The sequence below is a fragment of the Pogoniulus pusillus genome, chromosome 7 (assembly GCF_015220805.1).
Source record: "Pogoniulus pusillus isolate bPogPus1 chromosome 7, bPogPus1.pri, whole genome shotgun sequence".
NCBI lineage: Eukaryota > Metazoa > Chordata > Aves > Piciformes > Lybiidae > Pogoniulus > Pogoniulus pusillus.
Genome location: NC_087270.1, coordinates 26,385,171 through 26,402,897, shown reverse-complemented (window position 1 = coordinate 26,402,897; position 17,727 = coordinate 26,385,171). Strand labels below are relative to the sequence as shown.

At 48.0% G+C, this 17,727-nt stretch overlaps 1 protein-coding gene across 1 annotated transcript; it reads right to left on the bottom strand.

Annotated features, from left to right (window-relative positions):
• Window positions 1-58: 58 nt before the first annotated feature.
• On the bottom strand, window positions 59-17,110 carry PDIA6 (protein disulfide isomerase family A member 6). Its single transcript, XM_064146320.1, has 13 exons — window positions 17,017-17,110; window positions 14,235-14,376; window positions 12,816-12,873; window positions 10,877-11,003; window positions 10,330-10,436; window positions 8,857-8,990; window positions 7,855-7,969; window positions 6,836-6,976; window positions 6,114-6,198; window positions 5,822-5,894; window positions 4,166-4,324; window positions 3,045-3,141; window positions 59-1,620 (listed from the first exon to the last, which is right to left on the bottom strand). The coding sequence occupies exons 1-13, from the start codon at window positions 17,048-17,050 to the stop codon at window positions 1,552-1,554; spliced, it is 1,341 nt and encodes a 446-aa protein (XP_064002390.1). The 5' UTR covers window positions 17,051-17,110; the 3' UTR covers window positions 59-1,551.
• Between the last annotated feature and the right edge of the window lie 617 nt (window positions 17,111-17,727).

Below are 17,727 nucleotides of genomic sequence, written 5' to 3'. Positions count from 1 at the left end.
TCCACATAAACAGCTGTTGTTCACAGCTGTACAAAAACATCTTTCAAGAGGCAGGAGGTACTATGGTTGCATTTATTGTTTTGCAAGTTACAAAGATGGAGCATCTCTTGGGCTTGAAATAAAGCAAATTTCAAAGTGTGGTGGCTAATGGACCTAACTAGGTGTATACAGTCCTTTCTAACAAAGCAAAACTTAAATAGCAATTAAAAAAAGCAAACAAGAAAAAGTAGAAAGCATCAGAGCAAAACCCAGATTTAACTAAAAAAAAAAAAAAGATGCTGAACATTGCTGTGGAGCTTCCTGCAGTACAGTCCCAAGCGCTGCTAAAGTGACACTTCAGTCGCAACAGTTCCTTTACGCCTCCATCTGCTGGGATAACAGAGGTGGAGCACACTTCCTGCACCAAATCCACACATCACTGCTGGCTGCCTGCAGTTCTTACACTGCCTTTCATAGGGGTGAGCAAGGAGACATCTCTTACAGAGCCCAGGTGACAAACACCCACAACTGCATTATTTCCTTGCAAGGAGGGGGAACTTGCAGTTCTTTTGTTGCTTACAAAGAAGCCGATCACATGAGGGTCATTAGGCAGCAATACACCAGACGTGGAGAACAAGAGGGAAGAGTACTTTTACTAAAAGAGCAGCAGTAACCACTCCCTTCCCCGTCCTGATTCCCCTTCCAAAGAAATAGTAATTTCCAATCAAGATAATGTCAGTGAAGAAATGTTACTCAGTTTGCTGGAAACAGCACCAAGGTGTTTTTCCTCTTAGCACCTGGAAACCCTCACACCCTAAAATGGGGATCAGCTTCATCACTAATCCTGGGGAAAAGAACAACAGCTCCCAGTGCCTCCCACTGCAGCACCAGCCCCGCTTCCACTGAACTAACAACCGTGAAGTCTGGCACAAAGCAAGCCCCTGAGAAGGAATAGTTACAGGAAGACTAAAGAGCACTTCAGCTCAGATTGCCTGACCAGGCTTTAGGCCAGATCAAGATCATTCACAGCAAGGGGGCGAGTAAGGAATCCCCTCTACACCAGTATCTCTGTTCTAATCTCCCAAGAGTTATTCAAACTGGGCTAGCCTTTATCACTTCCACCTTTGTTACTCTGTACAAGACTAACACTGTGTGTCAAAAATATTGGTTTATTCTTTAATTCAAACAGATGCTGACAAAGTTCCACCTCCATTAAAAAAAAAAAGAAAGAGAGAGAAATCATATCCAGAATTGGTTACACTAACAGCCTCCAGTGACACTCAGCACACCATCAACAGAACAAACCCCCAGGTGTTCCAAAGAAATACCCATGTTGTGCCCAACATATTTGTTACACAGAATACAATCAACTTTACTGGTTATGACAATTCATAGAATTTCTGCAATGTTTTCTTGAGATGTGTACAGCTCTCTCTGCTGCAGTGCAACAAGCAGCTGCTATTGTCAGCTGCTATTTCTCCAGGAAAAGGCCACTGGAATACCCATCTGATGGTGAACCAGGTTGCAAACTGCTGCACAAACTCTCCCAAGAACAGAAGTTTCCTGAAGACCTCATAGCTCATCTTTATCCCAGTCATCCAAATCCACATCACTGAGATCAATATCATCTTCGACTGGAAGCTGTGGAGAGCGAAGGGTGTTAAGCACGCACTTGGAAGAACCAAACACCAGGTCACCACCAACTGGGAAAGATGCTGACTTGATCCTGAGAGTCCTGTCAGCTCTTCGGCAAGAACTGACTCGGTCCTTCGGGTCCTGTCAGCTCTTTGGCAAGAGCTCTCTCAGCAAGAACTGACTCGATCCTTAGGGTCCTGACAGCTCTTTGGCAAGAGCTCTCTCAGCAAGAACTGACTCGATCCTTAGGGTCCTGTCAGCTCTTTGGCAAGAACTCTCAGCAAGAACTGACTCGATCCTTCGGGTCCTGTCAGCTAATTGGCAAGAGCTCTCTCAGCAAGAACTGACTCGATCCTTCAGGTCCTGTCAGCTCTTTGGCAAGAGCTCTCTCAGCAAGAACTGACTCGATCCTTAGGATCCTGTCAGCTCTTTGGCAAGAGCTCTCAGCAAGAACTGACTCGATCCTTCGGGTCCTGTCAGCTAATTGGCAAGAGCTCTCTCAGCAAGAACTGACTCGATCCTTCAGGTCCTGTCAGCTCTTTGGCAAGAGCTCTCTCAGCAAGAACCGACTCGATCCTTAGGATCATATCAGCTCTTTGGCAAGAGCTCTCTCAGCAAGAACTGACTCGATTCTTAGGATCCTGTCAGCTCTTTGGCAAGAGCTCTCTCAGCAAGAACTGACTCAATCCTTAGGGTCCTGTCAGCTCTTTGGCAAGAACTGACTCAATCCTTAGGTTCCTGTCAGTTCTTTGGCAAGAGCTCTCTCAGCAAGAACTGACTTGATCCTTAGGATCATATCAGCTCTTTGGCAAGAGCTCTCTCAGCAAGAACTGACTCAATCTTTAGGGTCCTGTCAGCTCTTTGGCAAGAACTCCAAGTGTATTCAGTACAACTGATCATAATTTAGACTGGAAGGTTGCTTTCTACGAACGAAAATATTCCAGACAGAGGCAAATACAGATCAACTGTGTAACAAAACTACTGCCATGTTCTGGGTTTTAATTCCAGCTGAACTAGATGGAAGGATTGATGTAACTGGGGTTACCCTAAGAACAGACATAATCCCTGTGCCATTTACTACACAGGCTTTACCTGACACGAAGACAGCAAGGTCAGCATATTGCAGAAGCAAAGCCTCCGCAGCTGTCAGCTCTTCCATACATGCACTACCACCACCCTCACTCAAAGGTCATAACACATTCCAGCCTCAAGAAGTTCAACTTTCAGACCACATCATAGCAGCCAGGCAATAGTACCTGCCTACATCATCAGATGAGTGGTGTTTGGTCTGACGGCAGGATTTAGATGATGGTAAAGGCTGGAAAGAACTTGCCGCATGAATTTTCACCTTGCAGCTCTTAGTTAATCAGTCCAGTCACTTCTGAACCTAGCAAATCATCAGCCACTTCTAGAGATGGAGCACTTCTTACCTCACCATCTTTGCCATCCCAAGGTTCAACTGAATGAATTTTAGGGAAAGCTCCACCAGCCACTGGTGCTGTAGAGCCTCGACCAACAGACAGCTCCCTGAGAAAACAAACCAACCACAAAGAGAAGTTAAAGCTAAGACATTTCTCCAGTCTCCCTTCACCTGGAACAGTGCCTGCTTCAGACAAAAAGGAAGCCAACTCTGAGATCTCATCTCCTGAAGCAATCTAAACTGCCTGAAAGCAAAAGCTTTTCAAAATGAGAAGCAGAAAGTGACAGAGCTGTTCAAGCAGCCTTGCAAATGTGTAACTAGACCCAAAGAGGCAAATTCTGCAAGTTACACCACTTCACATTTCAGCACTGTAGAAATCATGGACAAACACAGCCCCGCTAACACTGCTGTTTCTCACTTAAGGCAACTCCAAGAGGATTTTATAGTGCACTTTCAGAAGCCCCCCTGCTTCTACTGCTACTTCCAATCACCAGTGAAGTTCTGTGGAGAGGAAGACTCCAGGGGTTACAAGTGGTGGGAGGTAAGTTTCTGCTTTGTGAGGCTCCACTGTTAGCTAGCTTTGCTCAAAAAGCTCAATGTTAACATGCTGACAAGATAATCCCTCTGTACTGTATCAAAGGCAAATAAAACGAATAAACATCATCCTCCCTAGGTGGAGGCTACAGTTTTTATGCTCTTATCGCTGCCAGTCCCCTTCCTTTTGGTCAGCAGTGCTGAGGTTGCCTGCTACACTACAAAAGCCACATGCAGGGTGCTGATTTCACAGCCAGCTACAGTGGCTGGGCCTGCGGCGCTTGTTTGGGTTAACAGAGAACCAAAATACTTTCCAAGACCAAAGTTCACTTCTCTTTTCAGACTGTTTTCAGAAGTTGTGCTAACATTATCATTTAACCCTACAAGGCCAGCTTCTTTGTTCTGTTGTTTTGTGGTAGGCAAACTGCTTTATTTATTAGTTGCGATCCCCACTGAAATCCTTCCCTTACTCTAGTGAATGTTTGTTGTCTTCATTCTTTTAGCTCTGTAAATCTTGTCTGATCCAGAAGAGATTTTAGTGTGAAGAGTCACAGCCCCAGTTACAGAAAGATTTAAGACACTTGAAGCATTTCATACCTCAGAAATTCATTAATCCCTTGCTCACTGAATGATCCTTTCAGAAGGGCAAATTTCATCTTCCGAGCATTAACAGCTGCCATTGCTGGATACCCAAAGCCTCCAATCCCCAAAGAGCTCTCAAGATCTGACTGAGCACCTGCTTCTGTCCATAACCACCTTGAGGAGAAGATAAAAGAGAAAATAAATAATTAGAATAGGTACTACAGTCATTCTGAAGTCACACATAGAATCCTAAAATCAACCAGGTTGGAAGAGACCTCCAAGCTCATCCAGTCCAACCTAGCACCCAGCCCTATCTACTCAACCAGACCATGGCACTAAGTGCCTCAGCCAGGCTTTTCTTGAACACCTCCAGGGACGGTGACTCCACCACTTCCCTGGGCAGCCCATTTCAATGCCAATCTCTCTCTGGGAAGAACTTCCTCCTGACATCCAGCCTAGACCTCCCCCTCCCCCGGCACAACTCGAGACTGTGTCCCCTTGTTCTGTTGCTGGTTGCCTAGGAGAAGAGACCAGCCCCACCTGGCTATAGCCTCCCTTTAGGTAGCTGTAGACAGCAATGAGATCACCCCTGAGCCTTCTCTTCTCCAGGCTAAACAACCCCAGTTCCCTCAGCATCTCTTCACAGGACTGTGTTCCTTTTCTTGAACACCTCCAGAGATGGTGACTCCATCACACATCTTGCAACTCTGCAGTGTTCAGGATGAGCTCTAAAGTGCCCTTGACAATGTCAACTCTTACTGAAGTCAGCAGGGAAAGGGTCCCAATTTTCAACCATGTAATAGAAGGAAGTCCCTCAACAGCACCTCTAAACTAGCCCCATGCTCACTGCCACAAGAAGCTGCAGCAGAACAACAGCCGTGGAAGGGTCCAGAGACAACTGTTACCAATCTGAACAAATTTCTACACTTTAGCCTGTATTAGGCAAAGTTTGTCATGTTTAAATAGCTGACTTGAGCCATTTCAAAGTACTGCTCAAATCCCACTGGAGAAGATTTCTGGCCAAAGACTGCAAGACCAGTACTTCACGCAGTATTAGCTCCTCACCAGTCAGGTCTCAGTTCCTCTAATGCTGAGGAACCTCTGGAATCCTCCAATCTCAGCATTTTCACTCAGGCTTTCAAGCCATTTTGTCCCTTTTCCACATCAGTCAGCTGTCTCACTTCCTAGAGAAGTTCCAGAGATCCTAACCTCCACTTGAGGAGGGCAGAAAAGGCAAAGCATGCTTGGCCTGCCTCTTTGGGAGCATGAAACTTTGTCAAGGGCCACTTTCAGTTACTTCTTTAAAGAGCTCAGTGATACTGGCAAGCTCAGCCAGCAGCAGAAGACTCTCAAAGAAATTGGGAAATGCTTCCCTGAAAGACTTTAGCACTCAGAACGAGAAAGAAAGTTGCTTAAGCTGATCTCGTTAGTGCTTGAATGTCACTTGTAAATGCAGGATTCTGACAGGTGGGTTACAAGAAAAACCCATCAGTTTATTCTAAAGCCACAGCATCCCCCTCCCAACAGCAGTCAGTGAGGCACCAAGAAAAGCAATCCTGAACAAGACACCCCTGGTATCTGCAGGTGAACTGCTACCACACAAATGACCTCTCCTTCTCTCTAAAAATGCTCTCACCTTTTCCAAGACAACCAGCCTACAGGCTTACTTACCCCCACATTTTCTTCTTGTATTTTTCAGCCATTTTTAACATGACATCCAGGTAAGAATTCCTCCCTGAAGCTCCTGTTAGAGAGAATTTTAACAATTTCAATTTCTGTGGAGACTTTCAAGGCCTGTCTGGATGTGTTCCTCTGTGATCTGTGTTAGATAGTGTTGGCTTGCTCTGGCAAGGGAGTCGAACTTGATGATCTCCTTGGGTCCCTTCCAACCCCTAACATCCTGTGAACAAGTTAAAAACCACAACTACATGCTTTACAGAAGTCTGCTTGTTTGTATGCTTACCCGTGTCAAGAATATGAGGCAGGACAGAAATGATGCAGAGTTGATGAGCATCACAGGTACTCTTCAGAACGTCTTCATTAATTATCTAGGAGAATGTAGCAGAAAGTCAGTGAGTGCAAGGCTTGGCTACCCAGCTGCAACAACACTTCCCTCCAACAGCCAGTCAACTCCATCCTATAAGGTAAAAAGCACTGAAACAGCCTGACAAACTCATATAAGCCTCTCCTGTTTCTCTGGTTCCCCAACACAAACACAAGTTCCCAAAGCCAGCTGTGGAGATTTGCAGCAGCAGAGAAGTGAGGAGGAAGTTGTTGAGCATGAGAGTGGTGAGAGCCTGGAATGGGTTGCCCAGGGAGGTGGTTGAGGCCCTGTCCCTGGAGGTGGTTAAGGCCAGACTGGATGAGGCTGTGGGGAGCCTGATCTCGGGTAGGGTGTCCCTGCCCATGGCATGGGTGCTGGAACCAGCTGATCCTTTTAGTCCCTTCCGACCCCGACTGATTCTATGATCACCTCTGATAAGCTTTCAGTCAACAACTGATTTACAGAGCAGAATAAAGTCACAGAAAGCTGAATGATCCAAGTGGCCATGCTCAACTTTCTGCTGCAAACCAGAGCACAAGTAGCACACTCAGCCTGTTCCATTTACAGTCACCAGTGTTGTGAAAAAGCTGCTGCAAAGGGCATGAGGGAAAAGCAGTACAAGAGTGTGATGCAGGAGGTACCTCCAGGAGCTCAGGTGGTGGTGCATTATCAGAAAACAGATCCAGAGCACGAGCAATGATATCAGACCTAGTCCTCCCACCATCATAATCAACAGGGTCTTCTCCTTTCTGGAAGATTTTAATGGTAGGAAATCCACGAATCTGAAAGAAAAATTTAAGCCATCAGCTCAAATAAATCTTGGTACTGACAGTGGAAGCTATCTGCTGCTCTGATGTGCTCTAGACTAAATAGGAGGGAAGAGATTTAACACCTACACAAATGAAATGTGTCAAGGTCCAGAGAACAGAGATTAAGAATATCTCTGTTCAGAGGAGCAAGATCTGTTCTCATAGATTTCCTTGTTGTGAAATTCAGGTGCAAACAAGACCATGTATCACCACAAAACTATTTACTAAATGAAGGTTGGACAAAACAGAGAGAGAGAGAGAGAGATAAAGAGAACAATGGAGAAAAAGAAAAGAAGAATGTCACAGCTTATTCCAACTGAATTTGAACAATTCTGTAGCTTCCTACATAGGCAAAGAATTCAAACCAAGTTTAACACATACTTAAACACCGTTTTGAGTTCTAGGCCTGAGGGATCAGCAACAGTTTCATCTCTAGACACACCAAGCACTGCAGGTTGAAGTACAGTGAGGACTACCTTACCTCTCCACATCTGTCAGACACGAGTTGCCGGCTGTGTCCGTGGAGGGACAGCACTGTGCCCCCTACAGAGCAGCAAGAGGCCCTTATGCTCTCTCTGCTGAGCTGTCAGTAAAAGTGGTTCAGCGATGCTGCCAACTGCCAGCTCACAGGGGAGCTAAGGAGCACTCAGGCAGTTTATTTAAGACGAAGAACCACTTCCCTGCACGCGCAGAGCACAGCCAGTCTATTTGTGGAGAAATGCAAGTATCACTTCAGATTATTTTTAGCACAACCCAGCACCACAATAAGGAACAGGTTCAGTAAGCATTAAAGAACAGCCTGACCTACTGAGGATGGTAGGCAAGCTGTAAGCACTGCAGAGCACACTCACCCCGTATCGGCCTGCCAGCATCTGGTTGACTGTCGCATCTACTGCAGCCAGCTTCACTTTTCCCTTTGTTTGTTCCTTCACCTCAGTGGCGGCAGCTGCCCATTCTGGCTCCAAGCTGAAGGACAAAGAGCACCAGTGGTCTCTTAGGACTAGCAAAAACATACTACATCTCAGCAACAGGATGCTGATAATCAGAGGATGATCATCATGAGGATGATCAGACAGCTGGAGCACCTTTCCTATGAGGACAGACTGAAAGAGTTGGGGCTGTTCAGTCTGGAGAAGAGGAGGCTCCAAGGTGACCTTCTTGTGGCCTTTCATTATCTGAAGGGGGCCTACAAAAAAGCTGGGGAGGGACTTTTTAGGCTATGAGGTAGTGACAGGACTGGGGGGAATGGAGCAAAGCTGGAGGGGAGGAGATTGAGACTGGATGTGAGGAGGAAGTTGTTGAGCATGAGAGTGGCGAGAGCCTGGAATGAGTTGCCCAGGGAGGTGGTTGAGGCCCCATCCCTGGAGGTGTTTAAGGTCAGGCTGGATAAGGCTGTGGGCAGCCTGATCTAGGGGAGGGTGTCCCTGCCCATGGCATGGGGGTTGGAACTAGATGATCCTTGTGGTTCCTTCCAACCCTGACTGATTCTGTGATTCTGTAGCAAGCTCCAAGAGAAAAAAAAAACAAAACTAAACACTCAGGACAAAAGACAAAGTCTCTGCAGAGCATGACAGCTAGGAGGGTTATTCCAAAGGAGCCTGAAGTCCTGCATCTGAATGAATCAGGTTGCTACAACTTCTGGATCCTTTTTCCACTGGTAACTGGGAATGTTGTTGCTAAGGAGGAGTGCAGGCAGAGCAACACCAAGGTGCTGAGAGCCAGAGAAGCACATGCACTTCCCTTAGAACACTCCTGCTGCACCAGGGGTACAAGGTCTTTTCGGTGAGATTAAGGGTGTGACACACAAGTGTGCACTAATGGGAATCAAACTGTCAAAGAGAAGGCTCATTTACTTTTTGCAGTGCCCACACCACGGGGCATAGAACTCCACCATCCACACATCGTCACTGTTGATGACGTTCTTGTCAAAGCTGTCGTCGGTCAGCTCAATCACATCCTTTTTACCTCCACCTCTGCTGTCTTGGCTCTGCAAGAAGCAAAACAGACCTTAAGATCAGGAACAGGCACTGGTTTCCCACACCTTACGTCACACCAAATGGCCTTGGAGTAAGAAACAAGGCAGGGAGCATTAGGTTATACAACTCTCCCGCGTTAGGACTGCTGCTACACCGCCGCCACAGCACTCTCAAGCAGCAGCCAGTCAGGTCAAACTGACAAACAGGAGCTGGGAAACTTGCCCAGTTCTTCATGCTCTGACCTGCCCAAGAACAAAAACGTTCCCCAGCCCACTTGACTCCACTGTGCTCTGCTTTCCAGGCAAAGCAAACGTCTAAGTGCAACATGTGCCACAGGATACAGTCCACTCAGGTCTATCTGCTCTGCCTGCAGATGCTGGAGTGTACTTGCCCACATACAGAAACAGCAGTACAGGACAGAAGCTTTTCAATTTACCTTCAGGAAGAAATCCCCAGAAGCCAGCTTCAGAATACTATCAAATTAAAACAACCTCCTTCATCTAGCTTAGACCAGTACTAGTACCTCAGCCAGGTGGAGAATGGGGCTAAAGGAGACCTCAAAGGGTCTCTGATGCACCTGAGGAGGAACAACCCCATGGACCAGTACATGCTGAGGACTGACTTGCTGGGAAGTAGCTTTTCAGAGAGGAACCTGGGGGTCCTGGTGGACAAACTGAATATGAGCCAGCACTGCATCCCTGTGTCAAAGGTGGCAAACAGCTTCCTGAACTGTATTAGAGAGCTGCCAGCCAGTCTGGAGAGGCTTTCTCTTATCTACTCAGCCCTGCAATAAACACAGCTGCTCAGGACTCCCCAGCGTCAGCGACATGCACACAGTGAAGAAAGTCCATCCATGGACTGAAGCTGATGAAGGACTCTGAACATCTGACATATGAGGAGAGTCTGAGAAAGCTGACATTGCTCTGTAGGAAAGAAAGAAGGCTCAGCATGGATCTTATCCTCATATACTCAAGTGGAGGGGAATAAAGAACACACAAACTCTTCTTTGCAATGGCCAGTGACAAGACAAAAAGGGCATAAGGTGAAGTACAGGAATTTAAACATAAGAGAACACTTTTCTACCGTGAGATTGAGCAAACACTCCAACAGTCTGCCCAGAGTGTAGTTCATCTGCAGTCTCAGTTCCTGGAAATACTGACAACTTGATGGGACACAGCCCCAAGCACTTTGCTCCAGCTGACCCTGCACTGGGCAGAGGGACTGGACTAGACAGCCTCCAGAGATGCCTTCCAACTTCAACTACTCTGTGAACTGAGACAGGAGCATGAGCTCTCATCTCTTGCTAAGGACAGTCTCCAGCTGAAAACAAGCACACAATCCCTCAAATACCTGCTTTCCAGAGCTGTATCCTCCACTCCTGCCACTGAGACGATCTTTCACTAGGGAGCGGAGAGCACTCAGAGCAGCATCGACAATGGCATCACTGGTCCTGCCACCTGCAACGTGACAGGAGGAGCTATCAGTGACTCTGTTAGAAGCTTGACACCCCTGCACCCTAAGCATTTGCCAGGAACAGCAGGAGTGGGCTGTGAGGGATAGGATAGGATACCAACAGTGGGACATCGTTAGCTTAAACATCAGCAGCAGATCACTCTTCTCCACTTCTAAAATACCCACCTCATCTGATGGTAGGAGACTGTGGCAAGCTCCCAGGATGACAGGAAGGAAGGAACAATTCTTTGGAGCTACCTGCCTGCCAGCACCACCTGCAGACTGCAGGTGCCACCACCATCCCATGCTGATTGGGTCAAACAAGTCCTACCCATGTATCTCAGCTACGGCAAGCACCAAACAGGCAGGCAGTACCACACAAGACCATCGTTACTGAACACAGAATATTTCTAGCATGCAACTCATAAAAGAGCATCACATTCACCTTGATAATCTTCTGCTTTGTTCTTGTTGGCTCCAAATATCTTGATAGTTGGAAACCCTCTGACTCCATACTGTCCACCCAGGGACTGATGTTTATCTGCATCTACTGCACCTACTTTCACTACACCCTGTGGAAGTAAAAACAAAAACTAAGATTTCAGCAGTGATTTTGACACATTTTATACTCTGTGCATACTGGAGACAGAGTTACTGGGAGGCTAATAACTGTCACCAGAAGAATGGTGTTATTCTCCCCAAGGCATTGAACTACAGAACAGCACATATCCATTTCCTTTTTTATCGTGACAACCTGAAATCTTCAATTGGTTTGTTGGTTTTCAGAGGGTGGTGGGAGTGGTGTTGGGGGTTGTTCTTTTCTTTGAGGGGGGACTGGTTTCAGTGTTGCTTTTTTAGTTGGGCTTTCTTTGGCTTATTTTACATAGGCCAGAGTTGAGCAAGTCACCACAATCAAGTTTTCTGAAGTTAAAGGAACAATCATCACTAACAGCTGTTTTCAGATATTCATTCATGCTGTTCTTATACCTCAAGGGCAAGTGATGGATAGTGAGGAAGAGAGAAACACACTATTTTGGAGGACACATGGTGTGATGGTTTGGGTGTTTCCCACCCCCCCACAATTTAGAAATACCCAACTAGACTCAGCTGGCTCTGGGAATATAAATGAAGCTATTTATTTACAGCTAGCAGCTGTAAATAAATATACAAGCAGCTATTTACAACATTTACAGTTATATACAGAAATATACAAGGTAAAAAGTAATACAGAAGCACAACTCCCCTCCCAGAAACCTGAGTCCCCAGGAGGGGCTCCAAACCACCCCTGCACCTTCCTCCTGCCCCTCTCAACCTTACCCCAGTCCTAAGGAAGAATAGAGGTTCAGCCAAGAAGTTAAGAAGCAAAGGTGAGTGGAAGGTGAGGTTAGGGAGATGCAGCTCAGTCAGAGCCCAGCCAGAGAGTGACAAAATGGTGAGAGTGTTATCTAATGTTTACATTCTTCTTCAGCAAGACTCTGAGGGAAAGTAGACATCACCATTGTTTTCTTTTCACAGCCTATAATCTATTTTTTCCTCACCAAAACATTCTACCCTGCTTCAAACTATCACACCTGGACTGCTAAAAGCAGCCTTGGAAAACAGAATCACAGAATTAACCAGGATGGAAAAGACCTTTGAGATCACTGTGCCCAACCTATCACCTTCTAATTAACTAAACCATGGCACAAAGTGCCTCGTTCAGTCTCCTTTTAAACACCTCCAAGGATGGTAACACCACCTCCCAGGGCAGCTCATCCCAATGCCAATCACTCTTGCTGTGAAGAACTTCCTAACATCCAGCTGGACCTGCCCTGGTGCAGTTTGAGACTGTGTCCCCTTGTTCTGTTGCTGGTTACCTGGAGAAGAGCCCAACCCCACCTGGCTACAGCCTCCTTTCAGGTAGTTGTAGAGAGCAATGAGGTCTCCCCTGAGCCTCCTCTTCTCCAGGCTGCACACTCCCAGCTCCCTCAGATGCTCCTTGTAGGGCTGTGCTCCAGACCCCTCATCAGCCTTGATGCCCTTCCCTGGGCACAATCAAGCACTTCAACATCTTCCTTGAATTAGGTGGCTCAGAACTGGACAGAGAACTTACAAAGTGTCCTAACCAGTGCTGAGTATAGGGGAAGAATGTAGAGTAATGGCAATTCACAAGGACAAAACTCTGTTTCCTTCCTCTACAATTTGATGGCTTCTTTGGAAAAAAAGACAAGTATTAAACCCCCCACAAAAATCCTAACTCCAAGTGCCTCTGTCTGACCACTTCTCTTGGCTGAATAAGTAGGATCAAAGTGATACAGTGTTGGGGACCAAATCCTACCATCAAGTTCCCAAGCCAGATAACCAACAGTCCACTGCCACAAGCATGTTTCAAAGATTGAACTTACTTTTAATGCTGTTGCTGCTTTCTTCCACTCAGGGGTTAATCTTTGACAATGACCACACCTTTTAGAAGGAAAAACAAACAAACACAACAAACCAGTAATTGTCATTCAGACCTAACAACTATCTCACAAAGCACAGAGCAGTCTCACCGGGTTTGCTGTGGGTTGCTGTTCTGTAACTGCAAACTACCTTATTGTGGCCTTTCAGGATCTGAAAGGGGCCTACAAAAAAGCTGGGGAGGGACTTTTTAGGCTCTCAGGGAGTGAGAGGACTAGGGGGAATGGAGCAAAGCTGGAGGTGGGGAGATTGAGAGTGGAGGTGGGGAGGAAGTTGTTCACCATGAGAGTGGTGAGAACCTGGAATGGTTTGCCCAGGGAGGTGGTTGAGACCCCATCCCTGGAGGTGTTTAAGGCCAGGCTGGATGGGGCTCTGGCCAGCCTGATCTAGGGGAGGGTGTCCCTGCCCATGGCATGGGGGTTGGAACTAGATGATCCTTGTGGTCCCTTCCAACCCTGACTGATTCTACGATTCCACACATTAAGGGGGGGGGGAAGAGGCTCACGTCATCAGGCAGGCTTCTGAAGAAACGTCCCCATGCATTATGTAAGTGCACAGAGACACACACATCTCAAAAGCTACCAGGCTTTCCCCATGCACAGGCAAACGAGCACCACAATCCGGATTTGCAAACGAGTCTGCTCGCTGCAAGCTACAACAGACCTATGATGAGGGCTGCAAAAAAAGCACTCCAGAGGTCACAGAACCACACAGAAACATTCAGGTTGGAAAAGACCCTCAGGATCACCAAGTCCAGCTGATACCCCTACTCTACAAGATTCACTCCTGCACTCTTGACTAGCAAGAATTTGTAACACAGCATTTCCTGAGGGTGTCTGAGGGAGAAGAACAGCAGCTGACTGGCAACTATTGTATAATGACAACATCATAAGCCTGCAGGGAACGAGGAACTGTCAGTTTACTGTCCCTGTTCTATGCTTGATTGACAATGCTCTGTAAAGTCTCCTGTTGCCCAGCAAGCTGCAGCAACACTAGGAGAGGCACAGTAAACTTTCCCCTGGTCCAGACAGAGTAAGGCTTTTGAAATGACAGGCTGCTTTCTCCAGAACATGGAGCTTTGGATGTCAGTAAGACAGGGAATTTGTGCAAAGATAGAATATACATCACCAGAATTTACATGGAAGAGACTCCATGCTCTGGACACGATCAGGATGGGAGACAGACATACTAACTTAAGAAGCACAAAGCAACTTTCAAGGGAAACTGGAAACCCCCAGTGTGAATTCTGTGAGGACCTGTGCTCTCACATCAGAATCAGGTTCCCTGGACTGATCAGCAGCAGATTCTTATGCTGCTCCTCCATGACTAGGAGGAGCAAGCAAGTGCATAGCTGTAACCCTTACCATGGGGCGTAGAACTCCACGAGCCACAGGCTCTCACTCTGAATAACCTCCCTGTTGAAGTTAGTTGGTGTCAGCTCGATCACATCATCGCTGGCCGAGTATAAAGCGTTAACTGCCAAGAATAATGTGCAGCTCACTGTGCCTAGAACGAAAAGCAAAGCAATCAGCATTCCTGCAGAACACATATGATCCTCCTGTGGCCATGCCTAGACCATCTCCTGCAATTGGCAGGGAACACTAAAGGGAAATTAAAAACCAAAACAAAACAGGGTATTTCCTTTTGACCAGGAAAAAAAAGGCAGTGGAAGGCAAGATACATGCTTTCCTTCCTCGCTCAAGTCACAGCTCCACAGAATCAGGTAATACATTCTCTGTGCCTAAAGCCATTATACCATTGCCACTCTGGCTTTCCAGAGAGGATCCCATCAGCATTGCTACCTGAACTACTACTGGTGTAGCAGAGCAGCAGCACTGCCAGAGATGGCCACAACCAGCTACATTTTCCTTCAGTTCTTTGTCACAGAAACCCCCAAGCCTGTTGTCCACACCTCCTGCACAGCAGGTGTTCAGACCCACCTGTCTTAGGAAGACATCATGCAGGACCATCACAACTTGTCTTAGTACAGTTACACTGGCTTTAGGACCAGCACTGATGCACTGATAATGCAAGTAAGGAGCAACTTCATTCTTGCTCAAGAGGATATTAGTCTACCATTGATTTATCTCTCTAGCAAGAGACTGGAGAACACTTAAACCTCTCTGGTTACCAACTCAAGCACTCTTAGAATGCTACACCAAAAAGAAATCATTAAAAGGTACAAGGAGATTGCTTTTTCTTAAGAAAGAGTTCACACTTCTGGCCACTTCTGGATCTAATTACTGCTTGAGACTTTGCATGCATGTGATCCTTGTTGGTTGAGAGATTACTTGATACAAGATAACAAGCATCTCTTTTAGAATCCACATATCAAAAGACCTTTTTTAATCCACCAAAGACTAGGAGACATAGAAATCGAAAGTAGGCAAAAAAAAACCAGCTTTGCCCCAGGTAGTTACTAAATTGCATAGGAAGCTGCACACTGTCTCCAGACTGAACATGAGAGGAAGGTACAGCTCAGTGATGCAGAAACTCTACAGCACATGGCACAGACTGCAGTCACCTCTGCTTTACCAGTCCTGCTCAAGAGAAGCCAGTTTCATTGTATCTGTTCTGTAGGCAAGAGAAATTGACAGAAATAACACCTTTCAGGTTATTCAACCAGAGATCAGGACTGAATTGTCACACTGCAAACTCAGCATCCTCCTCCTCATGGTTTCTTCCAGCCCTAGGAAGCAACTCTTTTGGTTTTGGGATAGTTTCCAATACCAGATTTACCTTACTGGATTGGCTCTCTCCTTTCAGCGTGCTTACACACAAGCAGAGCTTCATCAGCCCTGATCAACTGCCTTCCAAGGTGACCCATGGCTGTCCTGTCACAGCATGACAGTGACCCACAGTGGCAGCTGCCACTTGATAGGGTAAGAAAACAAGGACGGAAAACACCACCTGAACCTTAAAAACACATTCAAAACAGAAGCCTTCCTCTAGATGGAGCAAGACCATTAAGCGGGAGTCAGTGTTAGCGGGCATCAGCTAGAGAGGTCTCTGGCAGAATACACTCAGAAGCTGAGCAGGGCTCACGCAGCCGTTTCTGTTACTTCAGGCAGGTAAGTCGTAGCTTATGCAAACACACTAAAGAGAATTTACAGAGCAAGCACAGGGTGAAACGCACCTAGCCACCTATCACTGCTTTTGCTTGCCTTCTTTAAACTATGACTCATGAGCTGCCAGTGTAGTTTTCCTTCTGATTGTGAAATATTCAGGGTTTAATTCATCTTAAGCCAATTATTTTCCTACAACCATCTAAGCCAGGAAAATGCAAACCCATCCTGACATCCTATAAGCTAATTTCAGAAGTTGTTGTTAACGTAAGCCAGTGACACAGCCAGGAGTGCCGCCAAACCAACTAAGGCAGTCCCATGCTGCTACCAGTAGTTATAACCAGTTGGAACTTCGAAGATCTATGGGGCACAAAAGCGTTTGCTACGGGATGCTGATGACGGTGACTGCTCTGTGACCTCCTTCATCGGAATACCCGCTCCTCCTGCAGCGGAGCCCAAGGATGCGCAGGTTCTCATCCCCGCCGCAAATGTGCGCTCGCTGAGCGGAAGCCCTCCCCTCTCGGCCACGCGTGGGGCTCTCCGCACCGCCGCTGCTTCTCGACAGGGATCATCGAGAAGCAACTACCCAGCGGCGCCACCGATTGATTCGGCACCCAGCCCCGGGAGCGGGGAAAGAGGGAAGCACAATTCCTCCTGGCTACTCCTTTGTCTCCAGTCGCTATTCTCGCTGTGCCTACGGTACCGAATCGCAGGCCAAGGTAGCCATGCAAGCCGAACGTCGCCGTTTGACAAAACCACGGCGGGATTTCGTTAGGGCGAAGAACAAACGCCGCGGGGGTTAGCTATTTGCTGCTGGCTCTTTAGGCCGTTCACCCGCACTCCGGTAACCACGGAGGAGCTGGCAGCGACACAACGGCTCGGAGCGGTAGGGATCAAAACGCAGCTAGATTCCCTTCCCCCTAATTCACGCCGCCGGCCGCCCCGGAGAGCGGCCCGCCCCGGCCTCCCTCTTCCCCCCGCCATGACCCCGCAGCAGGGCAGGTGCGAGACCGCTCCCAGCGGCACTCGCCCAGCGCCCAGCGGCACTCGCCCGCCCGCCCTCCCGGCGCGCAGCTCCTACCCCAGCACAGACGCCTGGCGGCCCGCGCGCCCATGGCTGCCACGCTCCCTCCGCCCCTGCCGCCGCCGCCGCCAGGGCCCTGCTCGCCCCGCCCACGCGCGGCGTGTCCCAGCCGTGGCCGCCGCCCATTGGTGGCGCCGACGCCGGCGCCCTGGGGTAGCCAATGGGGGCCGGCCGCGTGAGGCGCTGCGAGGCGCTGGCGGCTGGGGGAGGTGCCGAGGGAGTTGGCGGCGCCGCCCCGGAACCGGAACGGGAGTGGGGTCGGAGGGCAGGGGGTGTCCGATGTGTGCCCGGTAGGCTCTGTTTGCAGGCTGCCTCGGAGGGAAAGCGCTTTCCACCTGCTTCTAGCAGTGTCCCGGGGTCCTGTCACAGCCAGAACGCCCTCAGGTGCTCCTTGCACCGCAGCGCTGGGGCAGCGTAGGGGGCCCTTGCTAAAACCCACGCAGGCTTTCGAGAAGGAGGTCGGCGTTTTGTCACAGTATCGCAGTGTCACCAAGGTTGGAAGAGACCTCATAGATCATCAAGTCCAACCCTTTACCACAGAGCTCAAGGCTAGACCATGGCACCAAGTGCCACGTCCAATCCTGCCTTGAACAGCCCCAGGGACGGCGACTCCACCACCTCCCTGGGCAGCCCATTCCAGTGTCCAATGACTCTCTCAGTGAAGAACTTTCTCCTCACCTTGAGCCTAAATCTCCCCTGGCACAGCCT

Bases quoted from the DNA above. Each gene is read 5' to 3' on its own strand.
- PDIA6 (XM_064146320.1), bottom strand. From the start codon at position 17,050: ATGGGCGCGCGGGCCGCCAGGCGTCTGTGCTGGG. The intron at 6,199-6,835 runs GTACCTCCTGCA...ACATTCTCCTAG, and splicing joins CACCACCTGAGCTCCTGGAG to ATAATTAATGAAGACGTTCT. The intron at 1,621-3,044 runs GTAAGAAGTGCT...CGCTCTCCACAG, and splicing joins GGGATGGCAAAGATGGTGAG to CTTCCAGTCGAAGATGATAT.